The sequence below is a fragment of the Cinclus cinclus genome, chromosome 8 (assembly GCF_963662255.1).
Source record: "Cinclus cinclus chromosome 8, bCinCin1.1, whole genome shotgun sequence".
Taxonomy (NCBI): Eukaryota; Metazoa; Chordata; class Aves; order Passeriformes; family Cinclidae; genus Cinclus; species Cinclus cinclus.
The window spans coordinates 19,475,413-19,496,722 of record NC_085053.1 but is presented as its reverse complement, the minus strand read 5'-3'; the positions used below and the strand labels follow the sequence as shown (position 1 = coordinate 19,496,722).

At 40.9% G+C, this 21,310-nt stretch overlaps 1 protein-coding gene across 1 annotated transcript in view; it reads left to right on the top strand.

The window, feature by feature from the left end:
- ST6GALNAC5 (ST6 N-acetylgalactosaminide alpha-2,6-sialyltransferase 5) overlaps positions 1–20,947 on the top strand; it is a 68,979-nt gene extending 48,032 nt beyond the window's left edge. The window contains exons 3-5 of the mRNA XM_062497583.1: positions 8,476–8,885; positions 13,965–14,072; positions 20,716–20,947. Of these exons, the coding sequence (XP_062353567.1) occupies positions 8,476–8,885; positions 13,965–14,072; positions 20,716–20,947 (750 nt within the window). The remainder of the gene's footprint in view (positions 1–8,475; positions 8,886–13,964; positions 14,073–20,715) is intronic.
- The last annotated feature ends 363 nt before the right edge of the window (positions 20,948–21,310 follow it).

Genomic DNA, 21,310 nt, shown 5'->3' with positions numbered 1-21,310 from the left:
TGAACAATTGGAGAGACATAGTCTGAATATGAGAGAGATCTTTTAACAAAACCCCCAAACCTGAAAGAGCTGAACCCTGAATTAAAATATTTATTTTTCAAATGTAGTTGTTGTCCAAAATCAGTTAAAATTGTAGTGATACATAGTTGCAGATATACTGATGTTTATATTTCTGTCTTTAAGATGTTTCTTTGCATCTGTTTTTTGTCCAAAACTAAATATACAAATACTTTAGCACAAAACACTCAAAGAGAGTTTTCTACATATGTGCATGGGAGAAATTTGCAGTGTTTCTGCAACCTGTCACTCCTAAGTTAAATGGATGTTTTGCCCACTTCAGCTGCCAGTACCTGTTTCCAGCATCTGTCTTTGGTGTCACTATGCCAGTGATTGTGGAGGCAGCCTTGGGATCCTGCTGTGGAGGTGGTACAACATTGTCTATTATTGAATCCGATACATCCTCAGAAAAACATTTTTTATTCAGGTGCAGTATCTTCTGGGGGGGGGAAGGGTTTAAATCTGCTTTCTTTAATTTTGTTCTCTAGTTTCTCTTGTGCTGTTAGGTCAGAGGGACAGAAGTAAGAGGATATAAAACAGCCTGGTTTATATAAAACAAGTTGATGAAGATTACATGGAGCTACCACATGAGAATCAAAAAACCATGAGTCTGAATGTTTTTGACAGATTTTGAAGGAAAGACATGCGAAAAAAAAATTTAGCAAAGACGTTTCAAAGGAATAAGGAGTGTTATTTTTTTATTTCGCTCTACTTCAACCAGGTAGAGAAATACAAGACAAAATATATTTTAGAAAAATTATCTGTGGGGTCAGTAACTTTCTAATTAGAGATTTGGTCTTACATTTCATCTGGCCTGTTCTAGGGGCATGCTGTGCTAAGTTCTGTTAAAACTAGATTCCATTGGAAAGCCTTGTTTTGTCCTTGCAATGCCCATCACATTATTGCCTTGTATAGATAATAGTTGTAGAGGGAGTTTAGATGCATTTGGATGTGCCAGATAGTGCCACAGAAAGAAAAAAGTGTTTGAATTTGAAAACGTAGGCTAACTTTAAAGATCAGTGATGCTTGGCTTTAAAGCTGGGTTAGATAAAAAAAGGGACTCTGTGAAGCTTGAAGCTTAGAAAATATCCTGCATAGCCATGACAGGTGCAGAGGGAGCATATTAGAGCATACTTACAGGAAGTATTTAAACTGGAAAGAACTGCCAAAACATAGCAAAGCAAAGCAGAGAAGTTGATGTGAAAACATTCTGAAGCAAGAATCTGAACTGTCCAATACCTTTCCTGGAGGTCGTTACAATTTCTGGTTTTCTGACACTTCAGTGATAACAATTTGCATAGTTAAGACATCATGCCTGTGGCTTTATTTCATTTTAGTGCAAGTACTTTAGCTGCAGAACAAAAGGAAAGCAGTTTGATGTAATATGGATGTCTATTTGCAGTCTTTTTAAGATAAACATTAGGCAATAACCATTTCTTTAGAACCTGTATATTGTTCATATGACACTCTCTCTTGTATAACAGTTCATGTTCATCAGCATGATACATTCCTTCCTGATTTTCCAGTTCTGCCTTTCATTGAAGGTATTCTTTTCTTACTCTGATTGCTTTTTCTTCTGAGACCATTACTCTAGTTGATAGCTTCAGGTTATCATTGTATCCTATCTCCCTCTCCAATAAGCCTATGATTGATACTAATCTTCCTCACGGGACACATTTATAGGTTTCAGGATGGAAACTACTCTCTAAATCTTAGCTTTATATGTGCTGACAATTTGCAAGGTTGCACCTTATATTCACTTCAGGTGGCTTAGGGGAAAACATCAGCACCTGGTAATCATGCTTCTAAAATAAGAAGAGAAATGTGCCCCATATACCAAAAGTTACCCTGTTGTTCATCTCCTGTGCTGCCGCTCCTGCTCGTGAGTTTTATGTAACTAGAAAGGGCTCGGTTTCTATAGGCAGTCAATGTCCTGTAACCAAACTCATGCCTTTTCTTTCCAGTGAGAGAAGCCATATTTTAATTAATCTAATGGAAGCTTTGACTAGCAGGCAGTCCCCTGAAAACGAGTTAATGTGCCGGAAAACCCTTCACACAAGCGGAAGACTCTTCATTGACTAATATGCTTAACAGTACTTTTTCTAAGAAAATTGCTCCAATGAAAGCTTTGTGGAGTGCATTTGTTGGGCTTTTTTCCCTCTTCGTAATATAGCCTCATGTTCTGAAATGTAATTAGATCTAAGGACCTTTTGAAATAGGTTTATTGCATTTTTCCTACAGGTTTTGCAGATGCTCCCCAGTAGGGTGTCATGGCAAAAAAAAATATATATATTTGATTCCATGGCAGAATAAAACATAAGGTGCTGTGGTCCCTGGTGTGAGGAATGTGCTGGAGTTTGACTATTTCACTGTCTTATCTAATATCTGAAGGCAGAGTCCAGTTATATAACTAACTCAAAGGAATCAATGGGAAATGACAATGCTAATGTTTCCACAATATTTTCATATTCAAGCTCCACAGCCCAAGAAACAAAGAGAAGTAATAAGAAATTCATTTGTTTTATCTTTTATCTTTTTAAACAGACACACATTTATCTTTATGAGTACACTTGCCAGACCTTTTTTGAATTGCAAAGTTTCACTTCAAATGCTTGTTATTTGGATTTGCATAAGGATTAACAATGTTGGGCAAGTGGTATCTCCTAACCCTTTCTGTTTACTTGTGCCGTACCAGTCGCTGGGATATAGTTCTGAAGGCAATCAGTGCTTTTAGTTCAGTGGATAATGCAGTTTGTTTTCATGGTAAATTCTCTAATGTTCCAAAAGTGTACTTCAACAACAATTATAAATGTATTTTCTCAGAGGATTTTTTTCCCTCTTTGAGGCCACTGTATCTGCATAAAGTGCTCTTATTTAGCATAAGGGCTAAAGAATCAAAAATTATGAAACTTAAGGGGGAAGTCTGAGCTGGCATGCAGAGTGTAGAAATTAAGCTACACTTCCTGTATGAATACACGTGTCCAAATGTCATGGTCAAAGCAAAATAATCTTTTAGATCTGAGCTTGGCACCACCAAATCAAAATTCACAGAGACTTTAAAAGGGCATTTTCCTCAGCAAGGTGAAAACTCTACTCATGCTTTATATGTTTCAGTTTGGGTTTTTTGCTCCAGTTTTTTATGCACAGAAGTTTTACCTACAGTATTCCGCTATGCATCTGAATGACTTCTACTGTTCAGAGAAGCTTGGCCTGATAGCATCATTTCATAGATGGGCCTTGAAAAATAGAAAGCTCTTTTGGTTTGTATGCGGTTGGGGGGGGTTTGTTCTGTTTTATTTTTGTTTTTAATTTCTTATTCCTTTCATAGTATTATGAAAGCACTGTTCCATAAATATATCACAAACCAAAAATAATCAGGGAACCTGTATTATTTGCACAGGATCAGGTCTCCCAGAGTCCTTGCATTGTGGAATTCATTTCTGAAGTGCACAGCTCTGCTTTACTAATGAGACAGCTTGAGCCCCACCGCTTGCTGCATTGGCTTACAGAACACAAGTTACTTGGCAAATGTGAAGCCTCAGAGTTTCTATTCTTCTTTAAGGTGGTTGCTGGGAATCTCTCAAAGAAAAGCAGACTTGGCCTTGTGGTTTTCAGTCTTTTAAGGAAAATAGTAAGGAAGGAGGTACACTGATAGAAACAATACATGTAGCTTGTCATGAGGGAGGGACATAATGGCATGAGAAGCTCTACACCTGGGGCAGTGCTGAATGACAGGGGCTCACCAGAGCTGGAGCGTTCAGCTGTTTGTGATGTGCCAGCAATGGGCTGGGCATGGCTGGAGCTCCAGCAGAACTTGGGATGTGGTTGTGACAGGGGGATTATCCTCCAAGCCTCTGGGAGAGGAGCACTGGGAAGGAGCAGACAGTCTGGTGGAGCAGTGCTTCCAACCCAGCAGCCTGTGAGAAACCTCAGAGCTGCTCAAAGCTACAAGAAAGTGAAAAAAGTGGAAGCTGCCAGGACAAAATATTGTATCACTGGCAAAGCCTTAATTATTTAGTCTTTTTGCTGGTGGCTGATGACCCAGCAATCAAGAGCAAGCCAGAAGTAATAAATTGCATTGAACATGGTGTCAACTCAGGATTCATTAGCATTGCATAGGAAGTGTTGATTAAGTTCTATGCACAAGGCAAAGAACATAAAAAGCAAATAGTGAGGTAACATACAGTGAGTGTCACAAGCTGTTGTGCTTAGGCCAGGCTCAATGGCCACCAGATAGGGGAGACATGAAACTCCTTTTAGAGAAATCACCTGCTTTGTAACAAAAAGAGAAAAGCAATGCTGCTCTGGAAAAAGGTCATTTTCTCCTGAACCAGTAAGACTGGCTCTTACAGGGTTTATGCATACTTTTACAACCATTAACATACCGAATTCAACTGAATTAATACAGTTGGAAATGGAAACAGATTTGTGTTCCTGAACATCAATCTTCTTATTTGTACCACTGCTTTTACTTGTGCAGTCAGTCTGGGATCTGTTGCAGAGAGGCTGTTGGTTCAGTAAGACAGTTCAGCTTTGTAGCCTCTCATTCCAGCTCTAACAAATGCTGGCCAGCAATAGCGGTGCTGCAGTGCAAGAGAAACATTTTGCACTTCGTCTCAAGTGCTTAGTTAAAGGTCATCCATCCAAAAGGAATTTGGATATTCTTTAACCTTTCATAGTGTCTCTTGTCTCCCAATACACTTTGAAGTAATCTGTGATATTTCCAGATGTACCCATGAGGAATGCTGGTGTCCATGAACTGACAGGTGGTCTCTGTCTGCTGAACTCAGTAGTGAGCTCTTCTCACTCCAGGTTTTTTTTGTTTGGTTCGGGGTTTTTTTGGGGGGGGGCATGAGTTTGCTTGTTTGGTTTGATTTAGTTTTGTTGTCGTTGTTGTGGCCAGGTCATCATTGCCAAGATAAAATACTCTGGCTTTTATTTATAGAACAGAAATTTTTACACTACTGATAATGGAGTGGTCTGAACCCAGGGGTCTTGAAACTAGGTCATTAAGCACTGAGTATAAGAAAAAGTGTGTTTTACATTGTTCATGATATTACTGGAGAGACCTGTCTTCTAATTCTTGGCTTAAAAATCAAAAGATTTCTATAAGCAAAAAATATTACTTGATTTCATCGCAAAGAAAATAATTATATCTGAGAATAACATATTTTGTATCAGGAACATTTTTCAATTTATTTTTCTCGAGCACTTGAGCACTAAAGTGTCTGAAAATAACATTTTTCGATCATTGGACAGTATAGATTTTAAAGTCAATAACAGAGCAAATTACCTCAAATTGGAAAATACAGAAGCAGCCGTGGCATTGTTTTTTGTTTCATTAACCAAATCAGGCATTTGTGATCGAGCAGCAGCACTTCTGGGCTAATCTCTGGGAGTTGCCAGGAGTCAGTTTGGCCTGTGGGAATGCTCGTAGCTCTGCAAAGTTGCACTTACTTGTGGGCACAAAGGAGCTGTTATGGGGCTTACCCCATGACAAAGTTCCCCTGCTGCTTTCACTCCATTGGGATAGCCCATCTATCTTTAAAAAGCACCAGCTGACTTGCCATCTTCTGGGGCTCTACACTGTGAACTTGTACTGTAACCTCTGTTCTCCCTCTCTTCATGCTTGTCTTGAGATGACTGAAATTGAGAGGTGATTTGGGCAATTTTTTTGGACAGTGCTTGGCTCATGTGCTGTCCAAGTGCCTGACTTGTGTTGTAGCAGTAGCCATGTGCTCTGCCCTGTCACAAAGGTGCTGTCCATGGAGTTCAGGTACACATAAACTATGGCTGCTTATTAACAATGGGCACAATTCAATGTCAGCAGTTTTTACATGCACGATATGTTACACTTCAAAGTAATTAACAAAGATGCTATAAAACTCACCAACCTCTCACCCCATCCCTTTTGAAGCAAGACTCATGAAATATAACTCATATTTCACAGGATTTGCTTCTTTTTTTTCACTTTGCTTTTTTTCCCCCCAAAATATAACTGAAATAATTACTATTTTCTGTGGCGTTAATGTTCTTCTGGCTTAATGGCCCCTGGTGATTCTAAGGCCATCAACTTTTTCTAGCTGGTCATCAATCCCAAAGAACTGCCTTGTGCCTCCATTATTACTGCTTAAGTAGATGACATTACAGGTGCCACCACTGCCTCCCAATGAGTTGATATTACAGCCAATGGCTTTTTCCCCCCCTTGCTTTCACTGATGTCAAAGCATTATAAACAGCTGGAGTGAGAATGTTGTGGCTGTTCACCGTGAATTCCTCTGACAATTTTTAGGTGCGAGTTTTGTAGACTTCAGCTGAAAGAATCTGAGGCGACTGAAAATTACTTGCCTAGAGCAGCTACAAGGGCTCAGCCCCCATGCATCATTCAGGAAGTGGCTAGGCAATACCTGACTGTTTCAGTCTAATGACTTTTTCCCAGAAGGAACATGTTTCAAACAAGATCTGGGACATGTTCCGGGGGGGTGTTAATGTTCATTATGTAGCCTCAGACCCTTGCCCAGGTTTGCACAGCTCTGCTGATAGCCGCCCTTGTTTTTAACAATTGATGGATTCTGTGGCAGACTTTTTTAAAAAAAGCAAGGAAGTTGTAGCTCAGTAGGCCATAAACCAGCAGAGATTGTTTAGGTGAAAATGCCTGGCTGTGTGGATGTTCAAGCATGTGTGAGTTAACATTGGTGCTGACTACATTTCCTTTAACCTCATTAGCACCTCATCTTGCTTTCCCAAGCATGGTGGTGGAGCAGCTAGTTCACCTTAGAGCCTTTCACTAGGTAATTCATCAAAGTGGCAGATGAAAGCTTAAAGGAAAATGCATGTAAATACTGCATTAGGAACCTTGACTCACAAAGGCATGAACATTTTCACCCATACCATTAGCTCTGGATTATAGTCCACAGATGCTAAAGGGACTTCGTTTGTTGGGGGAGATGGAGATACAAGGTTTACTGGTTGAATCACTGTGCAGATTGTATACTTTTTCTTATTTTTTCTTTAATTAAAAAGCATTAAGCATTCATGAGTTAGTCTCACAGAAGAATCTCAGACTGTAATTGTAACCACTTAGTACCTTGAAAATTCAAAGCAAGTTACTGCAGTAAAACACACCCATCAAGTACTCAGGGCCAAAGCATTTTCAGACAGAAGCCGAGATTGTGTCAAAGCTACATCATGTGTCCTTTTAAGCTTTAGAGCTTTAAGCTGTGCCTCACTACAGACTGATTTAGTCATTGGATTCCTGGATACGTGTAGATCAGAGTGATCAAGCAACTGAAGTTCAGTCTCTGTGCCAGGAGGTTTTTCTGATATTTTTTTTATTGGGCTGTTTTTTTTTTGTTTTGGTTTGGTTTTTTTTTGGGGGGGGGGGGGGGTTGGGGGTGGGCATTGTTGTTTGTTCACTTTGTTGTTGTTTGTTGTCTTTCAAAGACACTAAGGTACACAACCAAGTGCAAGATACTGTTTCCTGGAGGGTTACCAAGGCACATTCAAACAGTCTTTATTTACCTCACAGTTTATTGTATCTTGTTAAAAACAAGCACTTTGGGAATAATGTTAACCCTTGCCCCTTTTAGTTCTCATGCTGAGCATTAGATAGTGACATGCTCCTCTATAATTGATACCTGTGGTGGTAGCATACTTCAGTAACATGATTTATCATGCATTTTCATTTTCATGAAAGCTTATTTTACTCTTCTGCTTCCATTAGGTCAGCACTCACTGAACAGGCACCTCCCATTCCATTTTACTGTGTAACATTCAAACATGACCTGACAAGGTAGCAAAGGTTCAGTGCACTAACTCACTGTCATGTAAAATATACACAGACATTACTGACCAGCTCTGGCTGTTGAACCATAAAGGATGTACGAGAGCACTTGCAGTGGTTGTGACACAACTTGCAAATAGCATGGAAGGATTTGGGCCAGGATATTGATCTCTTCCCTTAGCAAAATGTCCTGACCCCAGGGTTGAAAAGCTATTCACACATGAACTTATAAAGACTTAGGATTTATTATTTCCTGAAAAAAAAAAAGAGGAAGCAGAAGAATAAAAAAAAATAATTATAGCTCTTACAGCAAGTGGAAAAAGTACAATCCTAAGCAGCTGGGAAAAGTAGAGAAGCTGTTGTGATTTCTGTTTATGAAGCAGCAATGGAAAGGAGGATTTACACAATGGGCTTAGCTCCACAGAGGAACTCCAAAAACTGTACTTCTACACCATATTCCCCCCAAAAATGTACAGGTAATGGGTCCCCAGCTATTTGGGAAGATTGCGGGAAGAGATTTATGTACATTGCTCTGAGATTTTTGCTGTGTAATATGCCACGAATGTGTAAAACACAGCCATGTAGTGAAAGGGAAAATGTCTACAGCTAATTGTGAAGTGTGTATGTCTTTGCAGCCATTAAAGATGCACTGCAGGAGCTGTGCCCTGGTCACCAGCTCTGGACACCTGCTGGGGAGCAGGCAGGGGGACAGGATCGACGAGAGCGAGTGCGTCATACGGATGAACGACGCACCCACGCGGGGTTACGGAAAAGACGTTGGGAACAAAACGAGCCTCCGAGTCATTGCACACTCCAGCATTCAGAGGATTTTACGAAATCGCAACGAACTCTTAAATATGAGCCATGGTGCTGTGTTCATCTTCTGGGGCCCAAGCAGCTACATGAGGAGAGATGGCAAAGGCTTGGTCTACAACAACCTGCAGCTGATGAACCAGATACTGCCTCAGTTAAAAGTGTATATGATTTCTCGCCACAAGATGCTACAATTTGATGACCTTTTTAAACGGGAGACAGGAAAAGACAGGTGAGAACTTACGTGGATACATCTGGGGATGGCACAGAGTAATAAAATAATGCAGTTTATATATACCAATTTCAGATCTGCTCAGAGGGACAATCCTACCCATTAAATCCTCTGCCTCATGAGTTTTAATGTGGCATGACATGCCAAATAACATCACTGGTAACATAAGTAAAAAATACGCATCAAAATGATTTGTATGGAGTATTGCCTCATCAGCCTAGAATACCAGACTCTGTACTATTTATAGAGTCAAGGAGGCAGGAGCTGTTTAAATCTCACTTTGGGGTAATATACCTTAAAGTTTCTTTCACTGATTCTGAAAAATTAAAATGGATAGGTTATGTTTTCTTATAGAGGAAATGCCACCATTCAGTGAATTATAATAGCTGTTTATTGAATTTAAGCATTCTTGGAACATTGCAGCTGTAGAGCTTCTTGTAAAACAAATAAACATTAGTCATACATTAGGTGCTTCAGAACAGTTCATCTTACATTTGCAACTGGAAAATGGAAAGTTATTATGATAGTTACATCTTTATGAGACTGTTTATGAGACTTGTAGGCTGATCTTCAAATCAAATTTTTAGTAAGTGACCCACTGCAGTACTTGAGTATTTTCACACATAATGTTTGAAAATGGGCATTCAAACCAAAGACTTCCCAGCATGAAAGGCATTTATTTTTAATGAAATTCTATTTTTTTACTTATTCAATATGCTGCTGTAAAAATGGCACAGAGTCCCCATTTAGATACAAATGAAGAGGTAGGTTTATAGGTTTATTGTGCAGTAACTCACAGTCAGATGTGCTGCCTTACAAATACAAAATGTACACACCAAAGATTGAGCAGGGATTGATTCTCTTCTGGACTCAAGCACAGATTTCATTTTCTGGGCTACATGAGAAAGGCAGAACCAAGGTCAGAGGAAATTGTTGTATCCTCTTAGCTGAAGGCAACGTTTGCTTGGCATTTGCTGTCTTTGTCACACCCCACATGGTTTGCTTGCAGAGCTCTGTTCAGTTATAGTGGATCTGAGTTCGTGGCTGACTGAGGCTCAAACCAGATCACAGAGTAACTTGGACAGTTTTGTAATATCAAAGGTTCTTCTTCTTCCAATTGGTGTAGTTGGGTCTCTGCCAGAACAAGAAGGATAACAAGGGGAGATACCCTGCCAGTTGTGATGTATTTGTCTTTTCCAGGGTAGAGCAAAGTGAGAAGGTGAATTAAGCATTTGAGCCCTTCAAGAAATGCGTAGAGGGTTATCTGTGTGTTAAGTATTTACAAAGGCATGAAAGTCAGAAAAGCTGCAATTGTGCTGCAAGCTGGCCAGCATGAGCCCCAGCGGGAGGCTCTGGACACAAGGAATGCACACTGCCACCTCCTTTCCTGGATGATGCTTTTGGTGATCCAGGGTAGGATCACGTGCTGTCCCCTGTTCTGAGGAACAGTTTCCCTCCCTGCTTCACTCTCAGAACTTCAGTTCTGCCACGGGGAGCCACCGTCCCCTTCCTTCCCTGACACTGCCAGGATCCTGTTCTTTTTCTGACACATGCTGTACAATTTCAGGCAAGCTGCTCTTTCTGGTTCTGCATCACCCATCCAGAGCCAGAGGCCTGTAGTGACTGTGATGAAAGCATTTCTTTTTCTGCACAGGCACCGGGCTTAGCTCTTGAAATATTCTCAAGGCATTTGAGCCATTAATGACATTGTAACAAGTTTATAGTGAACTCAGTCATGGGCACCCTGAACTCCCAGTGTGAATCAAGGGCACTCAGATGCCAGCAAAATTCATCCTGAGGAACAGGCCCTGTTGATTTTAATAAACTGCAGGCTCTGATGTGTATGAACCACTCCTTTAGAGGGCACAGACAGCATATTTGAAGGGCTAAGAAGATTAAAACAGGAGATGAAAATAAATGAATAAGGAAGATGAAAAGAAACATGGGTAGGAAACAATTTGTAAGGGATAAAATTATTAGGGTACCTGTGGGGGCAGGAGCACATCGTATAGCACAGAGTGCTGCTGTTCCCTGGGAGGTTTCTGCTGAGCTCTTGATATTAGTGCCTACAAAAAAAAACAAAGGAGGAAGAGAGAAGCATGACTGCAAGGTTGCAATAATCAGACTATTCATTTCTGTCTTGAAAATGAGAAAAAAGGTAATTGGATGTATTGTGCTTTTTGGAAAAAAAATATTTTGAAATTAAAAAAAAGCCTTCAGAAAACATTGCCAGTTAAACAGCATGGTGAAAGACAAAGGCTGCAGAGCAATACTTGGTATCATAAAGTAACTGTACTTGAAAATAACTTTATAATTGAATAAGGGTACATTAAGAAAATACGATTCAGAACCAATATTTTAGTAATTAGATAAAAGCAGCATAAATGAAATAACTGCAGGAAGAGTATTTCCATAGAGATTATAAATGAGATTTTGGTGGAGCAGAAAGGCCTTTAATTGTAATTTAGTGTGCACTGCAGACTTATCAGCACAGTGTATTAGTTCATCATATAAAAGAATATCTGATAATTTCCCCTAATAAGCACATGACAGTTCTTCATATTCTCTCATTACTGCTGATTAGGTATAAAAAGAGTGTTCTCTTGTTGGACTCTTGCTCAGATCTTTTATGAAATGCAAGGCACTGTAACCCTGTTTCTGTGTTGCTGTCCTACAGACATGGTATTTAAAGAGGGCAGAGTGGTACTTGAACGAATTTTTGAATCCTTATTTGATTATTCAGTTTCTAAGCCAATTTAGTTATATGCAGTTGCTCTCCTGTTTAGTGAAAACACTAAATGACAGCCTAAGTGTAAGCAGAAAGAAAGCTAACCCAGCAGAGAGCCTAGCTGGGTGTCCTGACCTGTGCAAAGCTTTGGTCATGGTCTGGCTGCAATTGCTCCCTCAGTTTTGGAATGGAAGTGTTGAGCACCTGGAACAGTGGACTTGTGCAAGCTCCAGAGCACTCCTAGCCTCAACATGTTCCTGAATTATCTAGTGATTCAGAGCTCAGAAACCCTCAGGTAGCAGAGAAGCAAATTTTTTTTGGCTTTTCCCTCCCATTTCTTCCCTAATAATTTTAAGCTAAAAATTCTTACTTACTGTTTTATATTGTTGCTGTGCCTGAAGGCCTCCACTGAGCTTATGACTCAGCTGTGACATTGTGACAAACTGCACCACCACCCCCAAGCTTCAGTGCACAGTCAGAAAATAAATAAGGTCCCCATAATTGGAAATAATGAGATGCTTATAACATGTCATTCTCCAAATGCTAGCTTAGCTTGAAAGCCTGTGTGTCAGGAGCAGTAAAAATGTGTTTTGGGAGTTTATACGTTACCGGGTGATCCACTAAGGACGGGAAAAATTACCTAGGCTTCCCAGCATCCTCCAGGCATATTTAGTCAGATAGAAGAATTCCCTTATGTTTAGAAGTGTCTTTTAAGCAGCTGACACAGACACTACCACATTTCTTTTTTCCTTGTAGTAGTCTGGTTCCCTGAGGAAATGGAAAACCTTGGTACAAGGCATTCCTCAATCTGACAGTGCTCAAAACACCTCCTCCTACTGCCCTGTAGGTGACCTACTTGGAACCAGCTTGTTTAGCATTAGCTTGGGAAGCTGCATGGTGGCTCCTGTCGGCTGAATTAGATGTTAGTGATTGCTGGCATTTGCTTGCAGTGGCTTTTGTGGCCTCAGGTCCCTGCTTCCAAGACTTTCACATGCTGCTATCACTGGGTAAACTGCAAAAGATGGCCTTGGAATTTGGGGCAGGAGCTGGGATTCCTTGGAGACTTCTCTGAAGAGAACCTCATGTTTTCTGCTGTGCTTTTTGGGGGGGCTGTGATAAAGTTTCACAGTTATCTGGCAGATAGATACAGGTGTGGAGGAATGGGATTCGTGTAGGTCCCATATTAACACCCTTCCCAGAGCCTGCACTTGCTCCCTTGGTGCCTCAGCTCTAGGAGGAGATGAAGGGGTCAGCAGGAATCTGAGCACTCTTTGGGCTGCACATAACACAAGCTTGAACTTCTTCCAGTGGGACTTTCCTAGCTGGGTGAGGAGCTGTTAGGGAGAACTCCTGTCTTCTTCAACAGCGTTTGAAAGGAGACCTTGGAGTGAACTTGTTTTCTCTGGAGCAAACACCTGACTTTCTGTGCCTCTGTGTCTAAGAGGGGTGCCAGTCCCTACAGTCCTATGCCCTTGTGACACCTTTAAGATGTTTTCTTTTGGCATTTTCTTTCTGGCATTTCCTTGATCCTCCCGTTCCAAGCTCTCCCATAACACAGAACCACGGCAGAACTTAAGAAAGGACTGGGAAGTCCAGTGCATGTGCCAGGCATCCAATAACCATCACAGAATCCAGCTCTTAGGAACTAAACAGCACTACCAAGAGTAGTGCTACCTGAGAGGAATGCTACTCATGTAGTAGCTACATGCTACTACGTGAGAGGAACAGGAAGCATTACTGTTGCCACTTTGCAGAAAAGAACCTGTGATACAGCAGAATTTAAACACAACTTGTAAATCCATTACATCTGTGAGCAGTTACAGGGTGGTATCTCCTACTTTGCATAAATAATACTGGGATCAGTTGAGCTTCTTTTAAAGCCATATCCCAGCCTGCAGTGAAGGCAGGGCTCCCTGCCAGCACTGTCATTCCCATTCTCAGGCTCCCCTCGGGCAGGGATGGCAGCAGGGGTGGTTCCTAGGAGGAAGATTTTCCAGGCTGGCTGTGGGACACTCAGAGCTGCAACCCACTAAAGAGTTTCCTACCAGCAGTCACAGTGAGGAGCTGGGAGCTTCTAGAAACCAAGTCAAAAAGTCAGCTAAATATTAATGTTGCTGTGCCTAAAATTAATTACAGTGAGGAAAGTTTCTGCCCAGATTATTCCACTGACAGGAGGCACCAGAAAAATCATTAAAAGATGGATGAGCAAAGTAGTCTTGGTTGCCCAGTTTTCAAAGCCTTTTACAAGAATGAAGAAAATGCCGAGAAATTGCTTCAGAATGCACGAATAAATAAATAAATCTCAAGAATTATTTGCCAGCTTAGAAACTTAATTATGTTTTTGCTTTCAGGAAGATATCCAACACTTGGCTTAGCACGGGCTGGTTCACAATGACTATCGCATTAGAGCTCTGTGACAGGATAAATGTTTATGGCATGGTGCCACCGGATTTCTGCAGGTAGGATTTATTTTGGAACCATTATTAGCCAACAAAGTTAATGTTACAGATAAATATCTGAATCTTTTAATCTTTTTCCTCTGCCACAAGTCTTCAATCCTCTTAAAGCAATTAATTAAGATGTCCCGTGATCTCATTCTGAAAACAACAAACAGCATTTAATTATGTTATATAAAATATTTTAAAATTTTGTTTGCACTGTGGGAGAATTAATCCATCTTGTTGCTTTCTTTTAGTCTCTGAATATTTATCAGCTAAAAGTAATGCAATAATCGGCATGAAATTAATCTGAAGAACGAAGTACTGGAAAACATTACTTTTAATTTGTTTTTTGAGTTCCCCCAAATTAATAGAGGAATAGTGTTCTCACAGTGACTAGTTTCTAAATTGAACTTTTTGTGCAACTCAAATTAACATTATTGTACTTCTGTCACATGAATGTCAATCTTGCAGCTTCCTAAATAATCCCCATGAAACTCCTCCTTGTGAACTTGGAGCAGAGAATCAGTCCTGTAATCATCCATTTTGGGCATGGCAGGGGCTGTGTCACACAAGGCAGAAGCAGCACAAGTTGTGTCAGTGGAAGCTGCTGTGTAAAGGAACAGCTTGTGCACTTTCTCCAGCTGGGTCGTGCCTGCAGCCGTGTTCAGATGCAGGTCTTGGTTAAGGTTTTCCCACTATGGATCAGTGACACAGGGAGAGGCTTCAGAACTTCTAGTGCTAGACCAAAATGGCGTTAGCCACCAGATACCAGTATGAACACAGACAGATTTGTACTACCTCAGCAATCTTGATGCTGCCTTAAGTCTCACGTGCCCACCCAGCACTAGCCCAGCAGTGAAGTGGTTCCTGCCCACAGCCAGTGCTGATCCCATTTGTCCTGCTGGGTGACCCAGGAAGAGCTGGAGCCAGTCTGGAATGAGGCATCAGTGCAACGTTTCATCACGTCACAAACCCCTTTCACCAAGAAGTACTTGCTTAAATTTTCTATTGCAGATGTACTGATCTCTCTCAAGTCTGGTTCATTGGGTAATTCCAGCTGCCTTTCAGGGGCAGGGAGAGCAAAGCTGCAGTGCTGGGTTAGTCTCAAAGAATGGGATTGCTTTGACTTTCCTCTGAGCATTTAAAAGGAATAAGGAATCTGCATTTGTCTTGGGCACGTTGTGGAAATCCCTGCAGAAATCACAGCATAAAATGTCAACACTAAACTCCACTTTGTGACAATTTCTACAAATTACAACAAAACACTGATGATAAATACTGTGATGTACTGCCAGACTTCATCATGAATTCTCCAAGGAAAATAGCAAACTAGATCAGGTATGCCAGACAACACAAATACCTTCCACAGCACAGCATCTCATTCCTCTGTCATCTCAGTTAGCCAGTACATACTACTTGAGTTTGTCAGTGGCTGGTCTGTCTTACTCTAGAAGTGGCTGTATTCCAGTGGCACATGGAAGTAATTCTTACAATGATGATCTAAAAATACATAAGACAGCATTTCACTGCAACAATAATGTGTAATCCTGACTTTTCAGACAGAGTCAGAATCATTTAGATACTTATTAAAAAAAAACCCAACTCAACCCAAACAAACTGTTTTTACAGAGACTAAAAATGTCACTGAGAACATATGAAAGTCTTTCATAGAATCAATACACTGAAATCACATGGACTGAAATTATAACACAAGAAAGGCTGATTGAACTACAGCCAGGGAAAGATATAATTGTTCTTACAGAGTGCATTAAAAAAAATCTTAACATAAAGGTATGCACACCTGGTGGTAAAAAGGGAAAAGGTCATTTCTTACTCAAAGTGATATGAAATGTCTTTACTTCAGCTTGGTTCCCCAGATGATAAAGGGGAAAACTGTAGTTACCACGCCTGGAAGAAGCTGTCCATGAAGATCTGTGGAAAGAGTTTTTTGCCATAAATACAGTTAACCTTCTTAACTGGCTCTTCACCCACTCATTAAGAAGTTAAAACATTGCTTCCTTTCAAAGAAATAAGACAGCAGAACAGAAGAGCAGAAAGAAAGAAAGAAATATTCTGTAATTGTAAGCCAAATTTCCTGGTTTTCAGTCAGACAGAATAAGAATCTGCCATTAAAATTTAAAAAAAAATCAAATCAACAAGTCCCATCAAAACAACTAAAATGTTTGTGCTAGATGGTGTGTGTATCCTGCTTGCTGTGCAAATAAAGAATCATTAAGAGTGGGGGGGGAAAAAAAAACAAAAATCTTCTTTCTGTTCAGAATTAATATCACCAAATCTGTAACTTCAGCAGATAGATACCTATTCATTTTTAAGCATTAATTTGTGGAATAAGTAATGAGTGTGGTGATCACTGTCATGGAACTAAATTAGTGTCACATCTGTAACGTGAAGGACACCTCAAAGGTACCATGAATCTCATGCTGTTGATTCTGCTACAAATTATTAGATTAAGGTCATTAACCAAATTGCTTTGCACCCGTGCAGGAAAAACAGTGTAGTGAAGGAGTCTGGAGCACAGGCTACAAGATTTGTCACTGTTACTTGCAACAAGGTGTTTTAGATTCATTTACTTTCACTGGACACTGTGTTTCATAGCTGAACTGGACTTGGTGTACTGATTATTATAAATTTCTGGTACTTTACAGCAAAACTATAAATAATTTCAAACCCCTTTGCTTGCTACAGATTTATGCTGTATTAATGGTTAATGGCTTGATACTGCTCTCATGCTGTCTTGTACATTCTGTAATAAGATGAAAGCTTGTGCTTCCATGCACATTGCAAACATTTTTGTGATGTGTGCACACCTCTCATTCTTCTGACAAAGAACAGACAGGCCATCTTGCTGTATTTTTTTTTTTTTTTCAGTGCCCAGGGATCCAATCCAAGCCTTTCCCAGATGGGAAGCACTTCCCTCTCAACTCTCTTTGGCAGCCCGTTGCATGCACAGGACTGACTCCTGCACTGGGCCATGCAGGATTCTCCTCTTGCCTCCCTTCAGCAGCAGCCTAACAGTGGTGCCCAGATGCCAAGACAATTCCTGAAGGCACTGCAGTGCTGATGCTTCCCTTTGTGGGTGCTCAGCAGCAGGGCTGGGAAGGACAAGGCAAGCCCTAATGAGTCTGTAGGAATTCCAGTCCCTGTCTGTGGCACTATGGGCAGCAGGGATAGAAGGCTGGCTGCCTGCAGGTCTTAGGGTACTCCTCTATGAAAACTCAAGGGGTTAGTGAGATGAACCCTCTTTAACTCTTCTCCTCTTCATGGGCCTTCTGGGACTCCCAGAAATTTAAAACTCAAATCTGAGCCTTATTTTAACTAATATGAATAATTTTTGTTCCACTTATTGAACCAGATAATTTTCCTATAAGAATCCTCATTTGACTGCCAGGCCATTTTCCATGATAATTCACCTGAAAATAGGTATTTGAAATACTTCAGTGTTTTCTTACCTCTCTCTTTCTCTCCACTTTCAGTTCCTTTAAATCAAATGCAAAGCAGCAGTTGTTGCTGGTTACATATCCTGGAACTTATGAGAGACTGTAAGCTGTATGTGAGCTAGTCCTGCTCTTCCATATGCCTCACCTCATTAGCTTAATAACAAAATGCATACATGGTTTGGAAAACAGGACTAATTATGGAGGTCAGGGAAAGGAGATCTTGAGAATAGAAGGCAAAAAAATGATCCAGAAATCTTCATCATCCTGACACAGCAGCTTGCCCATCACTCAACATATAAATGAGACTTTACTTACACATCAAAATATGAATTATTTTACAAAGCATGCGAGTACCTATAGTTTTAGAGGGTTGATTTATTATGGCTCTTCACTTCTAAGGAAAGAGGCTGACCAGAATGTGTTATGGGGTGGCCTGGTTTCTCTGCCTTGTTTCTTGTGTGCTGTACTTCCAGCTTTTGCTGTAGGTGGCTACCATCTGTGGGAAAATGTGCACTCAAGTGGCAAACAGTAGCTGACAGACAGGGCTACAAGCACTTCCACAGGTGCTGTGCTGGCAGGTGATCAGGCAGGAAGTACAGGATATTTTACAGAGGAACTTCCTGAGATTCCTCCCAGCTGTGATATTAATATGCATGCAGAGTCTGACAAAATACTGATTAATGTCCAGTATCAGTCAGTGATAAAACAGCATCTGTTTTAATGTTAATAAATGAGGTGGCAAGCAATTTCCGTATAGAAATTACTCATGCATTTCATTTGCTAGTGACACAAGCTAATTGCAGAGTTAGAAGATAATGCAGCACAGTTAATTTGGGTTATGGTGTACTCAAGCCAGAGTTCAAATCCAAAGCTTACATGCTATCTGGGGGAATCCAGAACTCCCATAAAATGAGAAGGTCTTCCACATGTAAATATCTTTCAGAATTCCCAATCTAAATGAGAGCTTTTGGAATTCAGCCTTAAAACCTCAGTCAACTGCAGAGTAGTCTTAGAGAGCCAGCAGCCCCCATTCCTGCTCTGATCTCACCCCCAGTTCAGCCAGCAGAGCTGCACACAAGGGCTGAGCCCCACAGGCTGCCTGGGCTGAGCTCCTGCCTCTCTCACCTGTGCATCAGGTGCTTCTGGGCTGTTTCTGGTGGGATGGTGCACAGGATTCAGTGACCTGGTAGAGCCTGGCAGGAGCTAAGGACATCCACTCAGGGTACACTGCTGTTATTTCAGAGCCTTCGATGGAAAGTGGAATCCCAGAAAAACACCTTGCTTGGAGGTGTCAGGACCAGCAGCCTCACAGGCTCACTGTGCCCCGTTATCCGGGGCTGCATTTTTCCCCAAGTTTGTTGGAGATATGATTTCAACTTTACCAATCCTAACTTTAAAGCAGTGAATTTGCACCAACAGGTGTACCACTGAGAACCCAAGAGTAAAATCCAGCTTTAGTGCAAGAAGAAAGAGCAGTCTGAATGAGAGGCAGAGGCATATTTGTTTAGTAGTTCTTAACAAAAACACATCACATGAAAATGTATCCTATTAGATTTAGAGTAACCATATAAATGATTCATTTAAGGGACAGCAAGAGGTCCAATGTATCAAAAAAATGAAAAAATAATTGAAGATTGAGTTCTAATAGTTGTAGTTTAGAGATAATAAATTTCTACATGAAGTGCAGATTTAGATTGCAAATACATTTTCTGTAGGTGAGGTGATGAAGGATTTTGTTTCATTCTTATGTATTCCAGTGAGAATATATTTCATAAGTTTAGAATCCATCTTATTCTAGAAGTGTAATTTTATTGTTGTTCTGGTCTTATAAGATTGATCACCATGTTGTGTTACAAGGAAGCCAAATTGATCAAATTAAAACGTTAATCTAAGGCACAAATGGAAAGCAGCAGCAATATCATACATTACCTCTGCATATACAACATGTATAATGGCAAAATAAGAAAAATTAGAAAATTGCGTAGGTGACAGAATTACATAGTAAAAATAATGACCAGTACAGACTACTGACAGATTGTGGATGCATTCAATTGAAAGTGACCTTAAATATTAGCTCTTCAAAATGAAAATAATCAACTGTATATTAGAGCTGACAGCCCTGAATCTGTATCAGATTTCTTGTTCTTTGCTAGGGTCCTGTTCAGCTCTAACATCAAGCAGCTCCAAGGCTTCACTAAATGCTGATACTGGGGAGTTTTCTGCCACAGCAAAATAGCTGGTAGCAGCTGGGGGTAAAGGGATACAATTGGATAATTCTGTCTGGGACAGCTTGCTCTCTTAGTATTTATGACACAGAGTTGTGTGAGTTCCTGTCAGCCCAAAACACCCATGCCCAAAGTAAGAAACCATTGTGGGTACACGTTAATGTATAGATTAAAACAAAAGGAGAATGAATTGCTCTGTCTTATTACAATACAAAGGTGCCATTTACAGAATGTTACATGGAAACACTGAGGTCAGAACTGCTAAAATGAACTTTATCCTAAGTATCTAATTGGTGTTTGGCATATCCAGTGTGTCACCACAAGTCGCTCTTCTCCCCCTGGGAAATGTGAACAGGTTCACAAGGTCAGCCAGATACTGTGGGTCAACTGTTTTAATTTTTAGCTCAGATACATGAAAGCTGCTGTTGTAAAATAAAGAACTCATTTGTGCATCAGACATTTGATTAAAAGCCAGCAGCAGCAGCCTGTACCACTGACCTGGTGTGCAGACACTCATTGAAGTTGTGCTCTTGGAACGTCACACAGTGCTGGGAACGTTCAGCTGAGCTGATGTGACACGGATAACCACCTCCATCTATCATCTTCTCTTTCTTCCCCAGTTCAGCAAATACCTCTGCAAGACCTTTTACAAATTGCAATCTAGATTTAAATCTCTTTTAAGCAGTTTACTTCAAATTTCATAGTAGTAACACACCCCTGCAGCACTCTCCCTTGTTTCTAAGCTACTGCTGTCCTTCATTTAACTGGGAGGAAGAAGATTAAAGGAGAGCAAAAGAAAAAGCAAGGAAAATACCTTTGCCCCATTCTGATGTATTAGATATGCAAGGAAAAAAACAGCTACATAATTTACCTGGGAGAAAAGGGTGGATTTGAGCCCATCAGATCATTAAAGATAGCATCTTTTCAATCAACGAAAAAGAACATCTTGGGCTTCCATCTATTTTCTTTTTTCCACAGGGATCCTAATCATCTTTCAGTACCTTATCACTACTATGAGCCGCAGGGACCAGACGAGTGCACAATGTACATTTCCCACGAGCGGGGCCGCAAGGGCAGCCACCACCGCTTCATCACCGAGAAGCGCGTCTTCGAGAACTGGGCACGGACATTCGACATCCGCTTCTTCCAGCCAGACTGGAAACCAGAGCCGCTCCCCGTAACCCCCCCTGTGCTGAAACCGCTGGCCTGAGGGACGGGTGCGCGAGCCCCGCCGCAGTCACCTCCCGGAGCAGCCTCTGGACCTTGCGGGCCAGCACGGAGGCCTGGAGGAGAAGGGTAACAGGGTCTGCAGCTGGCAGCCACAGCCGCAGGCAGGAAGGTGGCATGGAGGAGCAGCACACACCAAGAGAACTTTCTGTTAAACTGCATTAACCCGGTCTGTCGCCTTCTGGGGCCATCTGACTTCCTGTGTGTGTCCGTGATTCGTGAAACGCGACCTGAGTGTCATTAAGGGATGGTTAATTCATTATGGCTTTTCTAGGTACGATGCCACTGAATTTTCATAGTGAAAACTTTCTGTATTTATTTAATGGAGGTTTTTATGCAACCTAGG